The sequence below is a fragment of the Dunckerocampus dactyliophorus genome, chromosome 2, assembly GCF_027744805.1.
Source record: "Dunckerocampus dactyliophorus isolate RoL2022-P2 chromosome 2, RoL_Ddac_1.1, whole genome shotgun sequence".
Taxonomy (NCBI): Eukaryota; Metazoa; Chordata; class Actinopteri; order Syngnathiformes; family Syngnathidae; genus Dunckerocampus; species Dunckerocampus dactyliophorus.
Genome location: NC_072820.1, coordinates 29,662,657 through 29,685,526, shown reverse-complemented (window position 1 = coordinate 29,685,526; position 22,870 = coordinate 29,662,657). Strand labels below are relative to the sequence as shown.

General features: G+C 42.4%; 1 protein-coding gene across 2 annotated transcripts in view; it reads right to left on the bottom strand.

Annotated features, from left to right (window-relative positions):
* The window catches only part of LOC129195071 (disintegrin and metalloproteinase domain-containing protein 12-like), a 102,455-nt gene that overhangs the window by 56,750 nt on the left and 22,835 nt on the right, over positions 1–22,870 (bottom strand). For both annotated transcript variants that reach the window (XM_054800791.1, XM_054800796.1), the window contains exons 2-3: positions 20,340–20,452; positions 16,318–16,391 (exon numbers count right to left, since the gene is read on the bottom strand). In XM_054800791.1, coding sequence (XP_054656766.1) covers positions 16,318–16,391; positions 20,340–20,452 — 187 coding nt within the window. The remainder of the gene's footprint in view (positions 1–16,317; positions 16,392–20,339; positions 20,453–22,870) is intronic.

Sequence of the window (22,870 nt, the reverse complement as noted above, 5' to 3'; positions counted from 1 at the left end):
GTGTTTTCCAAAGTCAAAGCTGATGTGTGAACATCTTGTTTTGCCTGAGACACAAAGATAATAGGTCTGCTTTCAGGGAAGACTGAGTAAATTTTAAAAATCACATTTGAGAGGCTGAAATCAGAGGATATTTACATTTTTTAATAAATAACAAAAAAAGATTAATCGAACACCGAAATAGTTGTCCATTAATTGGATTGTTAATTGATTAATTGTTGTAGCTCTAGTCCCAATTACTCAAGGTTTTTCGCCATCTGCAGGGATATACCGTATATGTAAAAAGTAAATCAAGTGGACAACAGCGCTTCCTGGAGACACACAGTCTGACAGAGACGAGCGTGGACAAACACAGCTCTTTAGCATTAAAGCTACAAACACACAAAACGGTGTTTTCCCAGTATGGCTTACTAAAAGACTTCCAATACACTATTGTGGCACTACTCTCTTTAAAATTGTTGAAAAATACTACAATACAGCACCTTCAAGATTATTATTATAGGTTTCTGCAGCTATGTAAGCAATCCCAACCTCAAAAGTTTTATCCAAACTTTTTGTCGACGACTCACACGCACTGCAGTTTGCAGTTTGATTGCTGTTGTCGCTGCATGAAGGCCCTGATATGTTTTCTCGGGGGAGACCTTCCCATTTGGATGAACCCACAAGGAAGGACAGGGATGCACAGTCACAAAATAAAGTTGTCTTTTTATTCAAAAAGACACATCACCTTATGCAAGAAATGCATGTGGCATATTGCTGAACTAGACCTCAATACCAATCAATTCAATTTTTCAGACAGCACACCTTTCTTTTGTAGAAAAGGCAAAACATGATAAAAGGGAACAAGAAAACACAAAAGATAATGTAACTTCACAACCTTTTGTAATAATGGCTTAATAAACAGTAGAGCTCATATCTCAACAAGACAAATTTAAACATGAAAAAAATAATTTGGTCAATCTCAGGACTATTTTAGGGAACAAGGTGGATAAAGAGTTGAAAGAGAACTGGCGGTTCTTTCAGCTGCCTGGAACACCTTAGAAATACCTTTGAAATGCTCTTAAAAAGGTAAATCCCATCCTTTTTATGAATGAAACTCTCGGCTCCAAAGTTTTATTCTAACATGTCGATGAATAACAGTGGAATGTAATAAGAAAAGAAATTCTGAAAAAATATACTGTATAGTACAGTTTTAATAAATTAAATAGCGTCTGCTTCCATTTTGGAGCCAATTTGGTGCAGTAAATGTAGTCAAAGGAGGTTTTACAAAAATTCCACAATTTTTTGGGCCTTTCTGAGCAGACTTGAAGGCTAGCTTTGGTGGAACCCAGAAAACTAAGACAAAACAACACAACTTCAAATGGCAACACTTATGAGCTTTCACTAGTCGAAGCCTCTCCTAATTAATTGGATACCACAGCTGCAGTGGAGTGGCGAGTCCACCTTATTAAGTGCTGCTCTAAGCACCAAAATAATTGGGAGCTTCTTAGAAGGTAATTCAAAAGAGTGTCTTCCCAAAAAGGAAAAAAATTCCCTTTTGAAGGGAGTAGTTAAAAGAAAGGGGCCCTGGATGGACACAAGATTGCTCTTTGAGACTAATGAATTACAGCAGCCGGCAGGCTCGCATGGAGGTACAAAGGCCAGACTTAGCATCAGCGCGGCCTTCAAAATAAGCTTTGACTGATATGAATGAGTGAGTGCATCTAACTCACCTCTGTATTATAAAATGATATAAAACTGCAATTAAGTAAAAAAAAAAAAAATTCGCCCTTTGAAGACGTTGCCAACATGTCCACACTTTTGTTGTAGCATCCCAAAAAAATAGAAAAAATGACAATAAAAAAAAAGGACACACTTGGAGTTCTTACATGCTCGCTGATCTGAAGTCTCACGAGCTCCGTCAAAAATCTACATGAAACAAACCCCACTATGTCATACCTCATATTAAACACCTCATTGCGGGCTTTCCAGATCTATTATTATTTTGTCACTATGTGCTCATGTGAGGATGCAGTGACCGAAAAACATTTTTTTTGCTTGAAAATATTCCATATTGGGACAATAATAAATTACTTAATGAATCACACAACAAGTGAAAATTAACTCGATAATTTGGCCGGCCTCAATATATTGCCATTAGGGATGCTCCGATCAGAGTTTTATGCTGCCAATTCCGATCATCCATGAGTGAGATCGGCCAATACGGATACCGATACCGATCACATGGATTAACTGCAGATTTGTAATTTATTTACATGGTATCGGCCATGGGTTCCGATAAACAATTCCAAGGGCTCCTGGCAAACAGGTCATTATTAAAAAATTAACTTTTGGGTGATTGTCTTTTTTTGCCTTCATTTGTGTGAAACAATTTTTGTACTATTTGACACAAGCCTGAATTTAATTTGATGCACGGAGTACTGTAATAAGAATACATGAGAAATAAATTGCTAAATAATTCATTTTTTAGTTCAAGATAACAAAATTAACAGAATAAAATAATACAAATGAATATATTTTTTAAATACAGATCTGTCCTGCTTAACTTAAAACAGAATAAATTGAGTGTCCAGGTTGCCAGGGTGTCTAACGTCCATCACTATTAGAGATGTCACCTATTTGTGTTTTGTGACTAGCGACATTTCAATTGAACACTACTTTAGTTACCAAGCAGAACTCCACTCAAACAGTGCGCCATCGTCTTTATGCCATTTTGTGCTCATTTGTCATTATATGAAAAGGTATAAAGTCTGAATTCAACGGTTATAATAAAAAAACTCCAGAAAGCTGAAGCAAATATTCTTTGACGCTTTGGTGAGCTACTCAAAATCAGCTAACACAGCATCACCATCATAAGGCTGGACACACTATGTGTTTATGTTGATTAAACAAACTCAAACAAATAGTGTTTTCAGGACAAGACGTAATTAGTTTTCCTCATCTCTCACCTCCAAACAGGCAGGAAGAGGATTCACCCTCTGCATTGGTTTCAGCACCTTGGCACATTTGTGTCACAGAACAACGGTATGAATGGAGTGAGCCCCTTTGTCAGTCATACAGTCTCTTTGTCTCTGTGGATGGAGGTGGGACCGGTACCATACACACAGAGTGCAGAAGAGTGTAACATTGTAGAAATTAAATTAGTAGATATACAGGATATTGAAATATATTTTCTATATTTTTTCATTGTACTTTTATTAAAAGTAATGTTAAAATCTTGTCTCGACTCGTGTCTCGTGACACCCTCATCGTCACTGTGACTATCTTGGTTTACACTCTATTGTGCAACTCTTATCCACAGGCTAAGAGTTGTATACAGAGACACCAGAGACTGCCACTGCTTTATAGCAAGCTACCGAGTTAACTGGTTAGCGTCCAATTCATTTATTCTATCCTTAAGAAAGAGTTCAAAACTCAGTGGGGAAGAAGGACAAAATAAGAAGCCAAGAAGGTACAACTTCCACATGAATTGGGAGGAGAATTTTTTTCACTCTGCATAGCTGCATACCTCCATAGCTGACTATGCACAACAAGTTAAGGTGTATAGTAAGGTAGTGTCTCTCGTGACCAGAATACTGCATAGGACTTGTCTTTCAATATTTTTTGACTAATAATAAGCGATAGTCACCAGTCCAGGGTGTACCCCGCCTGTCGCCCGAAGTCAGCTGGGATAGGCTCCAGCGTACCCCCGTGACCCTAATGAGGAAGAAGCGGTATAGAAAATGGATGGATGGATGGATAAGCGATAGTCAACCACGAAACAGCAATAATTTAATAATTAATTAATAATTTAAAAAACCCGACAGAAATAGAGTGAGGGAGCGATATTCTGTAATTCCAATAGCCTAAAGTCAAAAATATGTGAGGCTTTAAGATTCCACTTTGACTCAACTGTCAAATTAAGGCGCTAACTTGCAGAGTTCTACTTCACAAAAAAAAACAAAACCTCACCTTGAGGCCCCTTTAAAATGTAGTTACAATTTTCACCCTTTAGTCCCAAAACGGTCCCTATTAGAAATGTGTAATTAAACTGCAATACATATCCCTGTATATACATGACGAATTGCTAGAATTTGCATTTTGCACATTTGGATCTTAATGAGGTTTTAAGTAGAGCTACAATATGCAAAAACAAGAAGGGGGAGTGAGACAAAAAACATTTGGAGCTTGTAATTTAAAGGAAAAAAAAACAAAGAAATAGGTTGTTTATCACCTGATCAAAAGTTTAAGACCACAGGCTATAAAAGCCAAAATCTGCTCAAAATGTTCATTTTCTGTCAGGCATTCCCACTGCCATGCCCTCCTGATGGTAAAGCTAAGAAGCTTTCTCTTTTTCAACGTGTGGAGCTGCATAAGCAAGGCCGTTAAGTGCAGTGTAATTTATGTTTTATTTTATTTTATTTTTTTCTCCACTAATCTAAAATCTTTTCAACTTCAGACCCAAACATATACATGCAGTTAATTATTTTGTTTTATGCTCTTTTTTTCCATAAGAACCCTTGATAACAGTGGGAAAACAAAGAATGCCATATTTCCTAAAACCTATTTTTAAAGTTTTTAAAAGGTAGAGGCTAAGATTTATTAAGTATTCATGGGGAAAACATTACAACATGTCAGGATTAAGGTGTATCAAAAGTATGTGGTTATAATGGCAGTTAATGGGACCAAATCGTTCTCGAGGGTAAAGAGGGTAGACTTTAAAAGAATAATAATAATAATAATAATTTAAAAAAAAACATCCTGGCCAAGTTTCATTCAATTATCCCTAAAACTGTTGGTATATTGAGAATCAGAACAATCACATGAGCAGAATGTACACATTCGATCCCCTGAGGTGCCTAGAGGGTTGTTCATATACGAGTTCATTAAAGACACGATAAATAGTTGTTAAGCTTGGCTAGGCAAGACCATCTAATGAGCAAGAAACTGAACAGAAACTCCTTCCAGACTAAATTGATGCACTTCCTGGTCCTGGCTCAGTTGATGAGAGGAGGTTGTAGCACAGATTCTTGAAAACAATCCGTGTGTGACTCGGAAGTAGAGCGCAATAAAACGATACCAAAGAGATGACTTTGTTTTAGCATCATTAGAATGCTTCCCCTCAGGGCAACAGAACATCTTCATGCAGAAAAGCGACACCGTCCAGACGCAGATAATAGGATCAAATAAGAGCCCTCATATACAAAGCTGCTTCTGGATCATGTCCAGGCTGACTTTTAAAAGAGAGGATTGTCACTCAGGAAACATCCTCACTTCGTCCAGGGAAAATGTCAGATGAAGTGTTTATGTGGATTGGAGTCCTCTTATCTGGCAGCCACAAAAGACAAAGACAGATGGATGGTCCACCCCCGTGGCCCTGTTAAGCTTCAGACTAAACTTCATAATGAGAGAGCGTCCTCCACCCCGCAGACCAACCAGCCTCAGGGCCCCCCAAGCCCCTGTGCAGTGATCCTGCAGTCCATTAGAAAAGGAAACATGGATGGGGAACATCATGCTGCCTGCTCAACTCCATAAGCCCTGGAGGTCTCTGGAGCAAAAGCAGCTTGGCCAATAAGAATCACAAAGCCCAGTGGGTTCATGCTCTGCTACTTGAACCCATTTGAGTGTCACTCAACGGGAAACAAGAGCACCTCTAGCAACAATACAGCAAATTCCACACATGGCTATAACACAATCTGGTCAAAAGCAAATAGAGTGAGGTTCCCTTAAACTGGCAAAGTTAGCACATAAATATGTCTGCATCCCTAAAAGATACATTTTTGGGGAAATATTGTAATACCATACACAGCGCCCACACAAAGCGGCGGAATGTAAATGGAGTGAGGTTCCTCTAAACAGGCAAAATTAGCCCATCAATATGTCTGCTTCTCTAAAAAGATTTTTTTTTGTGTTCTAATTCCATACATAGCGACAACACAAACTGGTGTATAGTAAATTGAGCAAGGTTCCCCGGGCTAGCAAAGTTATCGCATTAATATCATGAAATCAAAAAAAAGATCATGGTATTTTTTTATATATTACAATATTGTGTATTGCAAGACAACACTGGTAGAAAGTGAATGGAGTGAGTTTCCACAGCAAAGTTAGCACATCAATATATCCCTAAATTACTTTTTCTACTATTATTATTGCAATATTGTAAAAACCTCAAACACATACGAAGTGGAGTGAGCTTCGCTAGGCTGGCAAAGTTAGCACTAAAATAAAATTTTTTTTTTTTTTTTTACATACTGCAATACTATAGACACAGTGCCTTCACCTTAAAGTGATGGAAAGTCAATGGAGAGGGGTTCCACTGAGCTAGCAAAGTTAGCATGCCAATAGGTATGCATGTCTTTAAGACCTCTGACACAAACTGGTGTAACGTGAATCGAGTTTCCCAGTCTTGGAAAATTAGCATGTGAATCCAACTTTAGCCCCTAGATTTGTGTCCCTTTGAAGCAGATGGGATTTTTTTCTGCTTTCACACATTTTCCTGCATAAATTTCTCAACAAGAAGCAGCAAGATGGACTTATTTTCTTCAACTTGGCCTGAGAATTTGATTCCGAAGAGATTTAGCTCTGGGCCTCAGGCTTCGCTGCCTTTCTGTTATGTTTTTTTTGGTTGCTTTGATTTAAACAAGGGAGTTAATGTTTTATTGTTACTAGAATTGATGGGATATATACATGAAGATATAAAAAACACTACAAGTATAAGGACACATAGTGAATAAGCATAAGTCTATTAGCTATGGGCCATTTCCTCCGCTGCACTCCATCACACTGCAGGAGGGACAACAGTTAAGAAGCGGGATCGGCCTTCAATCCAGCAGGAGCAATGGCGGTCAGCTGTGCCGCACGCCTCATTCGCCAGTGATGTCTACGAACAAAGACCTGAGAAAACACCACTGCGCCTTTCATTCAAATCCTTTCACTCTGGCACGTATCTTTCTGTGTTTGTACATCTGGATGTCATCAGCGGCACACAGCCAGGCCGCCAGCGGACCACAGACACGATTTGAAAATAATGTCGGCACAGCAGGTTGGGATTCAGGCTCGTACGCGGAACAAAAGTAACATCAATGGATGGACATTATGTTTTTTGTTGTGATTTGCATTGTGGAGCAAGCATGAAAGAAGAAATTAGGCGTGTCTCAACTGTTGACAGTCGATTGTGATGAAGCGCTAGTTGGAATGTAGCCAAGTTGATTTGAGGAAAGACTTTTTCCATCGTGCTCCAGCTCATTACGGAATGTTTTGTTTTGTTTCGCTTGGTCATACATTTAGGGCTGGGTGATAATCATGTGGCTGACGGATGGGAATGCAACGTGTTCTTAACCTAAGGCTTATATATTTCCTTGTGCATGCGATATTTGGAAAACCTGTTTTCCCAATTCCGGAATCAAAGAAATAATAATGATGATACATCGGCTATTATGAGGTGTTTTTAAACTCATACATTGTGTTTATAAAAAGGCTTCTTCACACAGACATCTTATCAATATCAATTAGTCATATTTACTAGCTATTGAAAAGTTCTATCTACAGCTACGGAGTATTTGCAAACAGCTAAAAACAAATGCTGAAGCAAACAAAAAGTGAAAAAAAATTGTTGACTACCAACAAAATAAGAAATAATGAAAACATGCATCACGTTACTAGACTTAATACAAAGGACTAAACTACATTTTATTTAAAAATGTAGCTACTTTCAAAACATGCAATATATCAAATTACAACTAAATATATTACTTGGAACTAGGGATGTCCAATATTGGCTTTTTTGGCCAATTCTCAATTCTCAATTTCCGATTCCGATATCAACCGATACTGATATGTATAACATCACGTATCTCCTGTTGTGGAAGGACAGGACAGGACTTATGATATATAGAAATTTTAATGCAATATACCTTTTAACTTTTATTGAGTATAATTGTTGTAAAGTAACAATACAAATGAGTACAGCGGTTTTTGTCGGCTACTCCACCCATCTCTGAGTAGATAAGTAATGTATTATATATTTTATATAAGAGTACATTTGTGTTTCTTGTGTCTTGATTTATGTTATTTTTGGAAATATTTTATTTTTAGTTAAAGGGGTATTGTTTAAAATACATGAACACATGCTGAGTATTAATTTGATTGATAACTTTCATGTTCTCATTTTCTATTCTTATTTTATTGCATTAAAACTACTGATTAAAACTACTATATATGATATATATGTGTTAAGATGGTGTTTGTCGCTCTGCTGCCGCCTGCTGTGTATTTGCTCTCTGTGCAGCTTCAGCCGGTGTGGGTGGAGTCCCCAGCACACACCTGCAGGCAATCTCATCAGGTACCCTTCTTATACTCAGCAGCAACTAGGGACCAGTGCCAGATTGTACTCCTTGCTACCTGTACCGCTTCGTCCGGCTCCTAACCTGTTCCCCGCTTTCTGGCTCACCCTTGTACCCTCTGCTCTGTACTATTTCCTGTTACACTAGTTGTTGTTCCAGCTCAGGTTTGCCTGTAGTGTTTCTCAGTTGTATTCTAGTTATTTCCTGTCAGCCTTCTGCTGACAGCGTTTTGTGTTTCTGCTTTTGGTTTGTGACTTTTGCTTGTGTTGTACTTTACCCCACTTGGGACACTTTGCGTTATTAAATACCTTTTGTATCTATTTTTGGTCTGCTTCCCTGCGTTGGGATCCGCCCCTTTTACAAGTGGCTTCTCCCACTTGTGACAGAACAATCTGGCCACAATGGAGCCCGCAGGATTGGACCACTTCCGCAGCGCCCTGTCTCATTAAGGCCAGCTGGTCAGCGACCGTGATAAGAAGCTGCGTGATCTTACAGACACCGTTTCCGCACTCACCCTGGCGGTCGAAAGTATGGACCAACATCTAGCGAGGGTATGTGCACATCTGCTGCAGGAGGATGAGGCAGCCACAGCTGCAGCGATTACCTCCACTCCTGTCTCATTATCGACACTGATTACTAATTCAGGACGGGAACCTAGTATTCCTCACCCTCCTCGTTTTTCGGGTGAGTCACAGTCCTGTGAACAATTTTTGCACCAATGCTCGCTGGTGTTCGATCAGCAGCCAACTACTTACGGCTCAGACCCAGCGCGTATAGCCTTTATTATGAGCTTACTTACCGGCAGAGCAGCTACATGGGCTATGGCCATTGGCAAGTCAGTTCTGCCACGCGCACTTCTATGCAGACATTTCTGGCAGAAATGAGAAGAGTCTTTCATCACCCGGTTCATGGTAGAGAGGTCGGCTACTAGAACTGAAACAGAGGGGTAGCACGGTGGCGGATTTCGCTATTGACTTCCGTGTCATGGCTGTCGAGAGCGGCTACACCGATACTGCCGTTCTACAGACATTTTTCGTAAGGCTCTTAACCCTCGCATAAAGGACGAATTAGTGGCTAAAGACTATTCTGCGTCATTGGATGAACTCATAGAGCTAGCTATAAGATTGGACAATCGCATCAGGGCCCGAGCAAAGGAGCACGCGGAAGAGAGGAGGATCGATACCCGTCCGTCTACTCCGCGACTCGTATCAACCCCGCCGATGGAGAGGAGACCTGCCTTGTGCCTGCCGATGGAGACCGACTCAACACTCACAGAAACCCCAATGCAGCTGGGAGCTCGCCGTCTCAGGCAAGCAGAGAGGACCCGCCGCCGCAAGATGGAATTATGCCTGTATTGCGGTGATCCGGATCACCGGCTCCAATGATGCCCTGCTAGACCTGGACAGAGACGGGGATCGACCTCTGGATCGGCCGAGAGTCTCACATCGGTATCAGGGACTGATCAACCCAACGTCAGGGATCGCCCTGCGCTCATGGACTGAGTATAAGACCAATGCCACTCCTTTTCAGTCTTGCGCACCCCCATACAGACTACAGGTCCATGGAACTATCATGGGAGGGGGGAATAATATTCAAGTTGACTCTGGTTCTGATGATTGTTTTTTGGACCCTAATTTTGCTAAAACTTGCAATCTTAAGTTAGTTGAACTACCCTCCCCTAAGGAGGTACTATCCTCGGATGGGCGTCTCTTGGCGGCTGTGTCTCACCAGACCGAACCTTTGTCACTCCAGGTGTCGGGTAATCATTTTGAGAGTATCCGTTTCTGTTTAATTCCGTCTCGTTCCGCCCCGGTTGTTCTTGGTCTCACGTGGCTAAAATTACACAACCCTTCGATTGATTGGAACAGGATGCATATAAATAACTGGAGTCCCTTTTGTCACGCTAATTGTTTGCGCTCTGCTGTCACTGAAACTCCCATTACCCACGTTGTTGAGGAGAGGATTGAGTTATCTGGGGTACCCCAGACCTATCATGACCTGAAGCAGGTTTTTAGTAAGGACAGCGCTCAAACTCTGCCCCGCATCGTCCTTACGACTGTGCTATTTTTTGAGCTGTTACCAGACGCTAGCCTGCCCAATGCCAAATTATATAACGTTTCGGCCCCTGAACTACAAGCCCTCAAAGACTATTTCCACCTCTCTCGCTTCTGGATTTATCCGCCCATCCTCTTCCCCGTTAGGGGTGGGATTTTTCTTTGTCGCCAAGAAGGATAAATCACTTAGGTCTTGCATCGACTATAGGGGGCTCAACAGTATCACTCTCCGCCACCGGTATTCTCTCCCACTTATGGACTCCGCCTTCTCCGCTTTGCATTCGGCTCAAATATTCTCTAAATTATATCTACGGAACGCATATCACCTGGTACGCATAAAGAGGGGAGACGAGTGGAAGACAGCCTTCAATACACCTATGGGGCACTTCGAATATTTGGTGATGCCATTCGGACTTACTAACGCCTCGGCGGTTTTTCAAAACCTAATTATAATAAACGATGTGCTAAGAGACATGATCAATCGTATTTGCTTTGTCTGGATGACATTCTCATTTTCTCTAGGAACCTACAGGAACATACCCGTCATGTCCGGCTTGTCCTCCAGCGACTTCTAGAGAACCGGTTATATGTCAAGGCAGAGAAATGCAAATTTCACACCACCTCCGTGTCCTTCCTGGGGTATATTGTGGAGAAGGGTCAGATACGTGCCGATCCCGCTAAGATCCAGGCGGTGGTCGAATGGCCGACTCCTACAACAAGGAAGCATTTGCAGAGGTTTTTGGGTTTTGCAAATTTTTACAGACGATTTATTCGTAACTTTAGCAGCAAAGTCGAACCTCTGACCATGCTTACATTTTCCAAAATATCATTTGTATGGAACCCCAAGGCTGAGGAGGCGTTTAGACAACTTAACAGATTTTTTACTACCGCACCTGTGTTAATTCACCCTAATCCTGCCTTACAGTTCCTTGTTGAGGTCGACGCATCGGATACGGGAGTGGAAGCCGTCCTGTCGCAGCGGTCCCCAGTCGACCAAAAGCTCCACCCGTGTGCATTCTTCTCGCGTCGCCTCACGAAAGCAGAGGGTAATTATGATGTGGGAAATAGAGAGCTGCTGGCCATCATTCTCGCGCTGCGGGAGTGGCGTCATTGGTTGGAGGGCGCAGCTCTTCCATTCATGGTCATCACCGATCACAAGAACCTTGCATACATCAGAACTGCTCAAAGACTCAATGCCCGTCAAGCCCAGTGGTCCCTTTTTCTCACCAAATTCGACTTCTCCATTACCTACAGACCCGGTTCGCGCAATATTAAGCCTGACGCGCTGTCCAGGACTTTTGGTACCACGGAGGAGGAGGCTGCACCAGAGACTATAATACCTGTGGCTCGGGTGTTGGGGGAAGTCCAGTGGGAAGTGGAGAAAAGGGTTTCAGAGGCTACCAGCGGCACAGAACGGCCTCACGGCTGTGCACCAGGAAGACTATTCGTTCCCCAGGATCTGAGGTCGGATGTCATACAGTGGAGGCACTCGTCTAAGATGGCATGCCATCCTGGGGTCAGTCGCACACAAGCCGCGGTGGCGCAGAGGTTCTGGTGGCCATCCATGACGACGGACATAAAGGGATTCGTCACGGCCTGCTCTGTCTGCGCCAGAAGCAAGACTCCTCACCGTGCTCCTGCTGGACTCCTTCAGCCATTACCCATCCCATCCCGCCCTTGGTCCCACATTGGCCTGGACTTTGTTACTGGACTACCTGCTTCCCGAGGCAAGACCGTCGTTTTGAGAATAGTGGACCGTTTCTCTAAGATGGTCCACTTCATCGCCCTGCCGGGTCTGCCTTCGTCTCTCGAAACAGCGCACCTATTGGTGAGACATGTATTTCGTCTTCATGGCATACCACTTGACATTGTCTCCGACAGGGGTCCCCAATTCACGTCCCGAGTGTGGAAGGCCTTTTGCAGGACTTTGGGAGCATCTGTCAGCCTACCCTCGGGACATCACCCCAGACAAACGGCCAGACAGAGCGGGCCAACCAGGACCTTGGAGCGGCGTTACGATGTGTTTGCCACCAGCACCCAGCATCATGGTCCTCCCACCTCCCCTGGGCTGAATATGCCCACAACACCCTTATAAGCTCAGCCACAGGTATGTCACCGTTTAAAGTTGCTTACGGTTACCGGCCTCCGCTATTCCCTGCACAGGAGTCGGATGTTGCAGTTCCGTCCGTTCAAGCCCACCTGCGTCGTGCCCGAAGAGTCTGGCGGGAGACTATAGCGGCACTCAAACGGACAGCATATAAGTATATATACAGTATATATATATTGACTGTGTATAGTTTTTCGGCGCTACTTTGTGCTCTATAGTTGATGTAATGTGAATTACTACTGTGTGGGATCAGTAAAGTTCTTATCTTAGCCATGTGAGAAGATGAAATACATTATTTTTGGTGTCTAACTGTTTCCCAAGTATATTAGTACGTGTGTGAATGTATAAATGAGTAAGTTCTTTGTAGAAAGGCGCTTTATGAAAATGGAACATTTACTTGTATTCATTTACAGCGCAGCCTCGCCACACCCAATATGGCAGCAATGTTGACGTACGGCTCAGCGCTCGATGCGGTGTCTACGTATCCTGTTTCCCAGCGTGCTTTGCTGTACTGTTGTTGTAAATGGCTGCTAGGTTACATGGTTAGAGCTCACATAGTTGTTGCTTCTGCATAGTATTGTTCTTTGGTTCTTTTATTGTTCACTGGTAGTGTTCTTGTCTGTTGTCTACCGATTGCATTGCTGTGTGATGTTTTAGCGCTTTCTTTTAAGACACTGTGAGTAACACTAGTATGTGGAGTGGGAACCCCCCACGATTTCTATGGAGTTGATAAGTTCATTATGATTCATTCTGCTTGCCAAATTAAGGGTTAACTCTTCCTCACCAATTTGTGAGCGCCACAGTATTAACTACATAATGCAGCGATGTTGCAATTTTACGACCTCAGTGCTTAAATGGCTATATCGGCTTTCATTATAGGGAAAAAAAACGATACCGATAATAGCCGATATTACATTTTTATGCTACTATCAGGTCGATAATTTGGTGGGCCGATATTATTGGATATCCTTACTTGGAACATTTTCAAAATTATTTGACTGAAGACATTAACTTGTGAATGTATGTGCCCTGTAATGGAAGTATTACGTGAAGTGGGACGCAGTGTATATCTGCATATGTCTTTATTTCACTTTAAAACGCTGTATCGTAGTCTTAGTGTTATGATCTGGTGAAGCTGTCAAATGCTAGACACCCGGTATGCACAGACTGAAGCAGCGTTCAAATAAAAGCCTTTTACTGTATTCATATTATATTGCTCCAAGAGATTGCATCACAACAAACAAAAAATTGTTAGTGCTAACAAACCCTGCAACTTTTTTCCACCAACCCAAAATAAAGACACTCCAGACTAGCTGGACCGGACGGACAACTGTCCAGTGAATAAGTCATCATGATACTGATTCTGACACATGGAGCACATAGCACATGAGATCACAGCACAGTCCATCCAGCCGTGTATAAACAAAACATGGAATGTGGGCTAATACTTTACAGGTAATTTGGTTGTCTATTCATACTTGTTCATATTCTTGTTCTTGTTTCCCAGTCAGTACAGACTGGTGTCCTGGTGTCCATTGTTTTAGAGTGGGCCTGCTACCTCTCAGTAGTGGTGTGAGGTGCTGCGTCACTATGCCAAAAAAATTGTTCTGCGTGTTAGCAGCTACGATAACAATGTCGCTGTAGCTTGGTTTACATACAGGTCAGTTATGTAAATAGAATAGAATAGTTGAAATAGGTGTGTCCCGTTACATGCACTGTTAGCTCCCACATGCTGGCTGTTTTTTAGCTGTTTTTCTCTCTTTAGAATGCACAGACTCCACTCTTAGCTACGGATTGTGTCTATGATGCAATTTAAAATAAAAAATTAATAAAAGAGGACAACTCTGCAGGGCTGGTGTCTTTGTCCCTGATGGGGGTATATGTGTGCATGTATATGATAGGGATGTATGTGGATGACAGCTAACAATGCAATTAAAATTGGGGGACAGCTGAGGTATGGTGGGCCCCTCACCTGCCCAGCCCCACAAAGCCTAAGTGTCTATTGTGCGATAAAAATTGAGGGGTGACAGAGTCAGAGGCATACCAGGGGCAAAGGAGCGGCCACAGGCAACTCCACTCCCTCGCCACACCCGACTGTGGACCACCCCCCAAAGTCCTATATGTATGTAAACTGGTGCAGCGGAACAGGAAGGACGAGGGCCTCACACGTTCACCTCCCAAACTGAGCAAAGGGGACTGAGGACACACGACCAACAGACCACTCATCACAGCACAGGCTCGGACAAGCTACAGGCCACAGGACACACTAGAGGCCCTACCGGGCCGGCTAGGACTCCCAGTCCGGCCCGCCCAACCCCCCAGCCCCACCGCAGGCAATGTCCACAATGCCACCCCCAAACCGCCAAACACCATGGACCAGCCACACGTCCCAAGGCAGACCTGAACAGGCAAACCTGACCAGAACAGCAGGAACCGTGTCCAAGCGACACACACACACACACACACACACACACACACACACACACACACACACACACACATACACACACACACACACACACACAACCACAGTGACCACATGAAAACGGGAACCCACATAGAGTGGAGCACGGCCACACTCATGAGGCACGCAAGCCAAAAGCATCAAACAGAAAGTAAGTACCACACGACAGGGCCCACGAGAGGAGCGACTCCCCGCCGGACGCTGAAAAACATGCTCCCGCCAGGCCTGTCCCCCGCCACGCCGCAGACCAGCCATCACCCCACTCCCCGTCCATCCACCAACACGCCGTGGGAGATACCCCAGAGGCAGGCAGACAGCCACCAGCCAGGAAACGGAAGAGACTAGCCACGCGCCAGCCCCCCACCAAAGACAGTGTGAGTGAGTGAACAGTGTGTACAGCCCATTCTAAACATTCTATGTCCTGTGTAGTGTACTCTATGAAGGATTTTAAACTGAATCAGCTGTAGGTTGGGATTATTGATTAATCGGGAAGCATTAAGACATATTTGCTTCCAGAATTCAGGGTCGGAGATGGTAGATAAATCTGAGTTCCATTTGGCGATTGGAACGCAGAAACACTGGATTTTCTGTTGAACAATTTCCACCTTGGATATAATTTAATGCAAAGTCAGTGACGAGTGGCCTAAAATGTACTTTGCATGTGGACAAAAGGCCACAACAGACAGTCTAGATTTTCACAACCTTCATGTGGAAACCATGAACACAAGTCTCGGCTACAAAATGTGCACACAACCTTCAAGTCAGTGTTGCCAAAGTGTCCCCCAGCTGTGCAATGCAGAGGAAAAAAAGTGTTATTTCCCTTCTGCATGGTGTCGAAAGTAGGTGAAGCGTAAAAGTGCCGTCGCCACTGTTGAAAGCTTTCATCCCGCAGTCTGCAGGTGGAAATTACACCGAGCGACCAATTGGGGGGGTACGCGTCAGAATGACTGAGCAGACAGCTCCGCCTCTTCCTGGTTATATGAGGAACATATTGCGCCATCAAAAAGTTCTTTTTTCCCCACACTCAGTCAACCTTTGTGTAGCTATGCAAAGATGACAAATTATCCCCTGAGCAGACGCACACTGCACAATCTGCCACCTTCCTCCAAAAAAAAAAAAAAACAGGTCAGCGTTGACAAGCTCTAAACAAAGCCCTTCTGAGCTGTGAAATCTACCAAAAGTCTGAAAGTCTGATTATGTTTGCATAGAAAAGCATCCTGACACACTTTAAAGCCCCAGGATGAACACACAGACACAGACACACACGCACACGCACACACACACGCACGCACGCACGCACGCACGCACACACACACACACACACACAGACACACACACACACACACACACACAGCATTAGGAGCCCACACTTACTCATTTTTGTCCACGGCCAACAGCAGCCGCTCACCTTCCGCCTCAATCAGCAGTTTCAATGACGAAGGGTGACTCTGCGGAGCGACACATGAGGCGGATTAATTCTGGATCGTTTGGGAAGACGGGGGCGCTCATTGTGCGTCGCCTCTCAAAGTGCTCCGAGGGAAAGGTCGGAATTTTAAGTATCAATCAGCTGAGAAGACGACTCACTTCCTGTCAGGCATCTCATCCGCCATTGTACTCCAGAATTCATGTAGCATAGCATGCGTCTCAATGCTAGTGCTAATGCTAACAGACGGAAAATTGTTTAGCAGAGTGATTACGGATTAGCGATTCTTCAGCACACACAATAAGCCACATTGTTGTCACCCTTGTTACTGATAACAGTCAAAATCAGTAGGGTTCTTGCTCTGGCATACAGAATATTTCCAGAAAAGTTACTCAAAATCAACACTATGCTTGCTTAGACAGGTTTTGACAGGTTGAGAGCAGAAAAAAAAAAACACAGTCTACTTATTTCCCCCTTATTTATCCCGAAAATACCATAACCACCTTGAACCATTTATATTATTCTAAATCAATAGCTATTTAGGCCTGCCATGATAATCAATAAATCAATTAACCGCACAATAAATAAAAACAAACTCAATAATCTCGGCCTCGAAACATTTACATGTGCAGTCATGTTTGTTTTCCTCCTCTCTCGCCACCAAACAGGCTGGATAACAAGAGAGTTCACTCTGTGCATCTGTCTCAACACCTGCGTTGGTTCTATAGCGGTGAGTGAGTGAACCCTCCTGTCAGTCATTCAGTCTCTTTGTCCCAGTGTGGAGAGGCGGGGCGCAGCAACACTCTGTGTGTGCACTTGCTAGCTGTGTGTCGTGTGCTACATAATCAAATACTTTCTTCGTGCCTGTCGTGTATAAAACACATATTATATATTCATATTCAGCCCATTTGCGCATCGTCATTTTGTGACATGAAAAAGTTTGTCACAATTACATAAATAATGGAAAACGGTGTAACTCACCTTTCAGCTGCCGTGATTCCCGAAGTATAACACCTCACTGTACACAAAACGCTTTTTGCTGCATCCAAAACATGTACTTTGACCAAACTCCGACAAAACGTTACACTTCATTGAACGTAAACAGCGTATTCCACACACAACGTTGTTAAAAGTGAATCAAGGAAGTGTATGTGCACATGAGCTGACATCTACATTGACACACAATGTAAACAGAATATTTCCAGGTTATTTCTCTGTTTTTTTCCAATATTCAGACAATAACTAAAGTGACACAGATTCAAAATCATAAATATGCCGTAGTGTCCATGATATGCATTACATTTTTCTACTGATCTATTTTTTCCTAATCAGTACACTTTGGGGAAATAACGTTTTGCATCATGTTTCCTAGTGCATTGAAGTGACTTTATTTAAAAGCTCTTGACATTCCAATTATAATGTTACATACTTTCGAGAAATTAAAGTTTCTTGCTTTTGATACAGTGTACTCGCATTATTATTGCCATATATTATCATTACGTTAATGGAAAAAATGGTCTCAAATGTTGACAATAATATTGTTTATCGGCAATAATTTGTAAGAGAGTTATTAGGAAAGAGTGAGTATATCATTATCGGTATCTGTAGCTGTTCACCCATCTAAATTATCCGTATCCATATCTGTACTCGGAATGGGCGGGGCATAAACTGGAAGTGGCCGTGGTATACCGGGAAATGTATGGGGCTTAAATCGGTACACTATTTTAAGTCTGAAATTGGCATGGCTTGATGAGAAGTTGCTATATTTATTGTTTATTATTCAGCTATATGTGTACTGTGTATGTGTGTAAGTCATCTGTGAGACTTATTAGTTTTTAGTCGTGCTGTCAAAAATAGCGCATTAACAGCAGTAACTTATGCATTTCATTAATTATGTTACATTTTTTTAGCTGTTTCACACATACACATCATGGCAAGCCCAATGTGGGGAGTGTGTCGCTCCTTTATAACTTTATTCTGACCTGAACACATCAACAGCAGTGCAATTCAAATACCATATATCTATTTCCAACTCTAAACTAACTAAATCAACGTCTCTAGTCCATTCATCACTGTACCGACGCTTGTTTTAAAGGCAATAGATTTGAGGATAAGTGGCATAGAAGATGGATGGATGGATGGATGGAGTGATGGCAATGGATTTGGCTGTCCAAACAAGGAAACATGGCTGCTTCGCGTAGGACTACTGTCAGTTGAAGACCATTATGATGCTGTTACATGACCACGGCGCTCACAGACACCCCACCTCGTCTCTGTTCCTCATCAGCTTGCAGATTTTCATTTCTCCCAAAAGTGCTCCTCCTCCTTCACCTCATTTTCCCACCCACTTCAGTCCACCTTCTCCACCTTCCCATTCCGAAAGAGAGAGCAAACCGACAACGTAGGAATTACGATGAAGGAATTAGGATGATGTTCAGGGTGACTATAGGGATGTTATTTCATGTCTACAGGGCTCTAATAATGGTTAAAAAACGTATTTAGCAGGTCATTAAGGGGTTTTATATGCTCTAACTGCGAAAATATTCCATTTATTAATATTGAATCCTACGTTGTGGAATTTCACTTATTGCGGTCGGGTCTGGAACCAATTAAACACGATAAACGAAGGAAGACTGTACTTTGACATGCTGTATCAGTCAAAAGATTGAAGACACTTTCCCATGTTTTTGAATGACAAAGCGTCTCCAAACTTTTACCTGACGCTGTATATTTGCCTTAGAGAGGCGCCTAAGATGGTTTAGGAATCTTCAGCTGGAAATTATTCTACTTTGGATGGACTTAAAGTACATTTTTCGGATCACAGCCAATGAAGAAAACAATGTAAACGCTTATCAGAGTGAGTGCAGCCAAGCCGAGCGGAACAAATCTTGGGTATTTACGCTATGTGTGGCAAACCACAATAAAAAAAAGGGTATTTTTATCTATTATTTAACTCTTATAACTTAACATCACCACTCAGACGACTGTTTTCTATTGATGAATCCTAAGTAAAGCTTCTTTTTGTCGTCTTTAGAGAGGATTAGCTTTGTATCTCGTCCACTCGACATTGATCCCGCCACCAACAGGCTCACAACGCCACCAGTGAAAGACGGGCAGAGATGGAGCTTGTCTCTTTTTAATAAAGCGGCAGCACGGTTGCGCTCAGCGCTCACACGTGCAGTTAATTCCAGGTCAGTACTGACAAGAAGCGCTCTGGGTTAAGCCATCCATCACCCTCTCCCCCATCCTATCACCCTTCCACCATCACACACTGATAGGAATGTCTAGTGGATTCCGAGTGGACATGGAAGCAGGGCACTCAAGATTTCAGACAGTATCCTTGCGCAAGATTCCTGCAACTTGAGGGAAATATGCATGCTGCTGCAATCTGTTTGGGGTTTTATTCAAATGAGCACTTAAGTTCACCTCTCCTAAACTGATCTGAGGGTTTCTAGAGATTTTAGGGCTTTAGATAACACCCAAAACAGAAAATACTCTCACTGGATTTACTGGAAGATCTCCCTGATGGCTCTACAGCATTGTAAACTATAGTTAAAAAGTGACTTTTTAATGATGTTCTAACTGTAATGAGTCCCTTGAGTGTCTTTATGAGCACTAAATGTCGGAAAAATCGATCACCTCCCTCATTTGTTTGCTCCGTTTTTGAGAGAAGAGGCGCTAAAACACTCACTTTTGCAGCTTTTCATGATTTCATGGAAAAAACTCCTATCTCTTGGACATGATACCACCTCTGAAGAGCCCTGTAGCTCGATGAGTCCGCCCCATGTATACGTCCACCTCTTTGGTGAAAAAAACAGGCTTCGCTACACATCTTAAAATAAAGCTCAGTCAGCTATCCGTCAGTCGGCTACAGAGGTCAGCTGTAAGTTTGATCGTTATGTTTTTCTTCTTCTGGGCAACACACTTCCAATACACTACTGTGGGACATGTGCATTTACAAAAAGATCCTCACCTGGGGCTGAAGCTGGTGGATTGGTTTCCAGTCTTGTCCGAAGAGCTGAAGAGGGACCGTGGTTCCGTAGCGTTTCTGCTTTGCAGTGGGTGTGGGTTGAACCGTGGAGCTCCCTGTGAAGAACGCACAAAGAAAAAGTTTGAATCTGCTTTCCGTAATTCTCAGAATCCACTCACAGTACTTGCACAAAGTAACCATGCCAAAGAACCTAGCTCTTTTGTTGTTTCTCTTTTCATGCTTTTCAATTGGGAACATAAACGTGAACGTAAAGCCTCGCTGCACACTGCATAGTGCAGATCCACGCAGCCTCAAGGCGCGATGCCACCGGGGTGCATGCTGCTCTGTAAAACAGGGCGAGATGCGAAAATGTTTCTTACTCTTCATTAAATGACTACTCATTGCACTCAAGCCTCATTCAGACTCGGTCACTTGTCAGTGTGTCAGAATGTGTGATGGAAGAACGATGTGTAATACGTAACTAGTCTTAACTACAACATAAAAGGTGGAGGCTGGAGGTGAGACCAGATGCAATTATTACACTGTCTAGAGGCTCTAGCCAAGATAAAATATTACAATTATTTTATTTGGATGAAAGCATGGCCAATTTTATATTAACAAATTTAGAATCAAGTTTATTTGTACTTCTAAACATAATTAGGTGTTTTAACTCTCTCCTACAAGCTTCTGCTTTCTAAAAAAAATAATACTTTTCAAAGTAAAGTATTTTTGAGTTGCTCTGACATTTAGAAATTTCCTCCTAAACGGGGCACTTTATTTCATATGTTGTTCTTTTGTGTGCAGGGTTTTTGACTACTGTAGTGATCTGTTTTACTGTGAAAAAGTGTTTGCCCCCTTCTTGATTTATTTATTTTGTATTTTCTTGCTTTGTCACACTTAAATGTGTCACATCATCAAACAAATTTAAATGTTAGTCATTGACAACACAACTGAACACAAAATGCAGTTTTTAAATGAAAATTTTATTATTATGGGAGAAAAAAAATCCAAACCTACATGGTCCTGTGTGAAAAAGTGATTGCCCCCTAAACCTAATAACTGTTTTGGCCACCCTTAGCAGCAACAACTGCAATCAAGTGTTTGTGATAACTTGCAATGAGTCTCTTACAGCGCTGGGGAGGAATTTTTGCCCACTCATCTTTGCAGAATTGTTGTAATTCAGCCTCATTGGAGGGTTTTCCAGCATGAACCACCTTTTTAAGGTCATGCCACAGCATCTCAATAGGATTCAGGTCAGGACTTTGACTAGGACACTCCAAAGTCTTCATTTTGTTTTTCTTCATCCATTCAGAGGTGGACTTGCTGGTGTGTTTTGGATCATTGTCCTGCTGCAGAACCTAAGTTGGTTTCAGCTTGAGGTCATGAACAGATGGAAGGACATTCTCCCCAGTGTCTTTCTTATGGTGGAGTCATGAACACTGACCTTAACTGAGGCAAGTGAGGCCTGCAGTTCTTTTCATGTTGTTGTGGGGTCTTTTGTGACCTTTTCGATGAATCCTCGCTGCACTCTTGGGGTCATTATGGTTGGCCGGCCACTCCTGGGAAGGTTCACCACTGTTCAATGTTTTCACCATTTGTGGATAATGGCTCTTACTGTGGTTCGCTGGAGTCCCAAAGCTTTAGAAATGTCTTTATAACCTTTTCCAGACTAACTGAAATTCATCTTAGTTAAGTTATGTTTGAACAGGGGGTCAATCACTTTTTCACACAGGGCCATGTCGGAACACTTTATTATATTCACATTGCAAATGGGCTTATACACAAAAATACACTTGTTTACCACCAATATTGTACGTTTTAAGCAATAATTTTGTTACCTGTACCACACAACACGTCAGCAACTACTACAACACATGTGACGACACAGGCTGCACGCGGTCTATTGAACATTATAGGACCCTTGTTCCGGGTTCAAGAGGATCCCATAGCTGTGCAAGATGCCTTTATGAACTTTATAACCTGTTTTCTTAATAATTAGCCACTGGTATATTCCTGCAGTCTCTGCACATAAACATACACAAAATAAAATATATATGGGTGGGGAACGTGAATGTTATCAATTAACTAACAAGCCCAACATTGTCCACCAACACTATTATGGGTCCCACATTTTGTTTTTTGTTTTCTGAACATGAAACTTGGCTCAACACACATATGCAATTTATTTGTCAGGATTTGTCCTCAGCATACCAGCTCCCCGGAGGTTTCCTGTCGAGCTCTGCGTCTCTCAGCTGATTGTATTCCAACTTTTAGTGATTATTATTTGACCCAGTAATTGGTAGCATAGCGCTACACGATGCAGCCAAACAAACAATCTACAGACTTTCTGATGCTCGTCCCAGGAAGGATATTTGACATAAAAGCTACGCCATGCAAGGTAGAAACATGATGACCCTATTGATTTTAGGAGCGATGGTACCCATTATATTATAATGCCTTTTACGAAAGAACGCTACTGTTCTTGAATGATATCCAATGTTACCTTTCTTCTGGTCTACTGTCCAGGAAGGAAA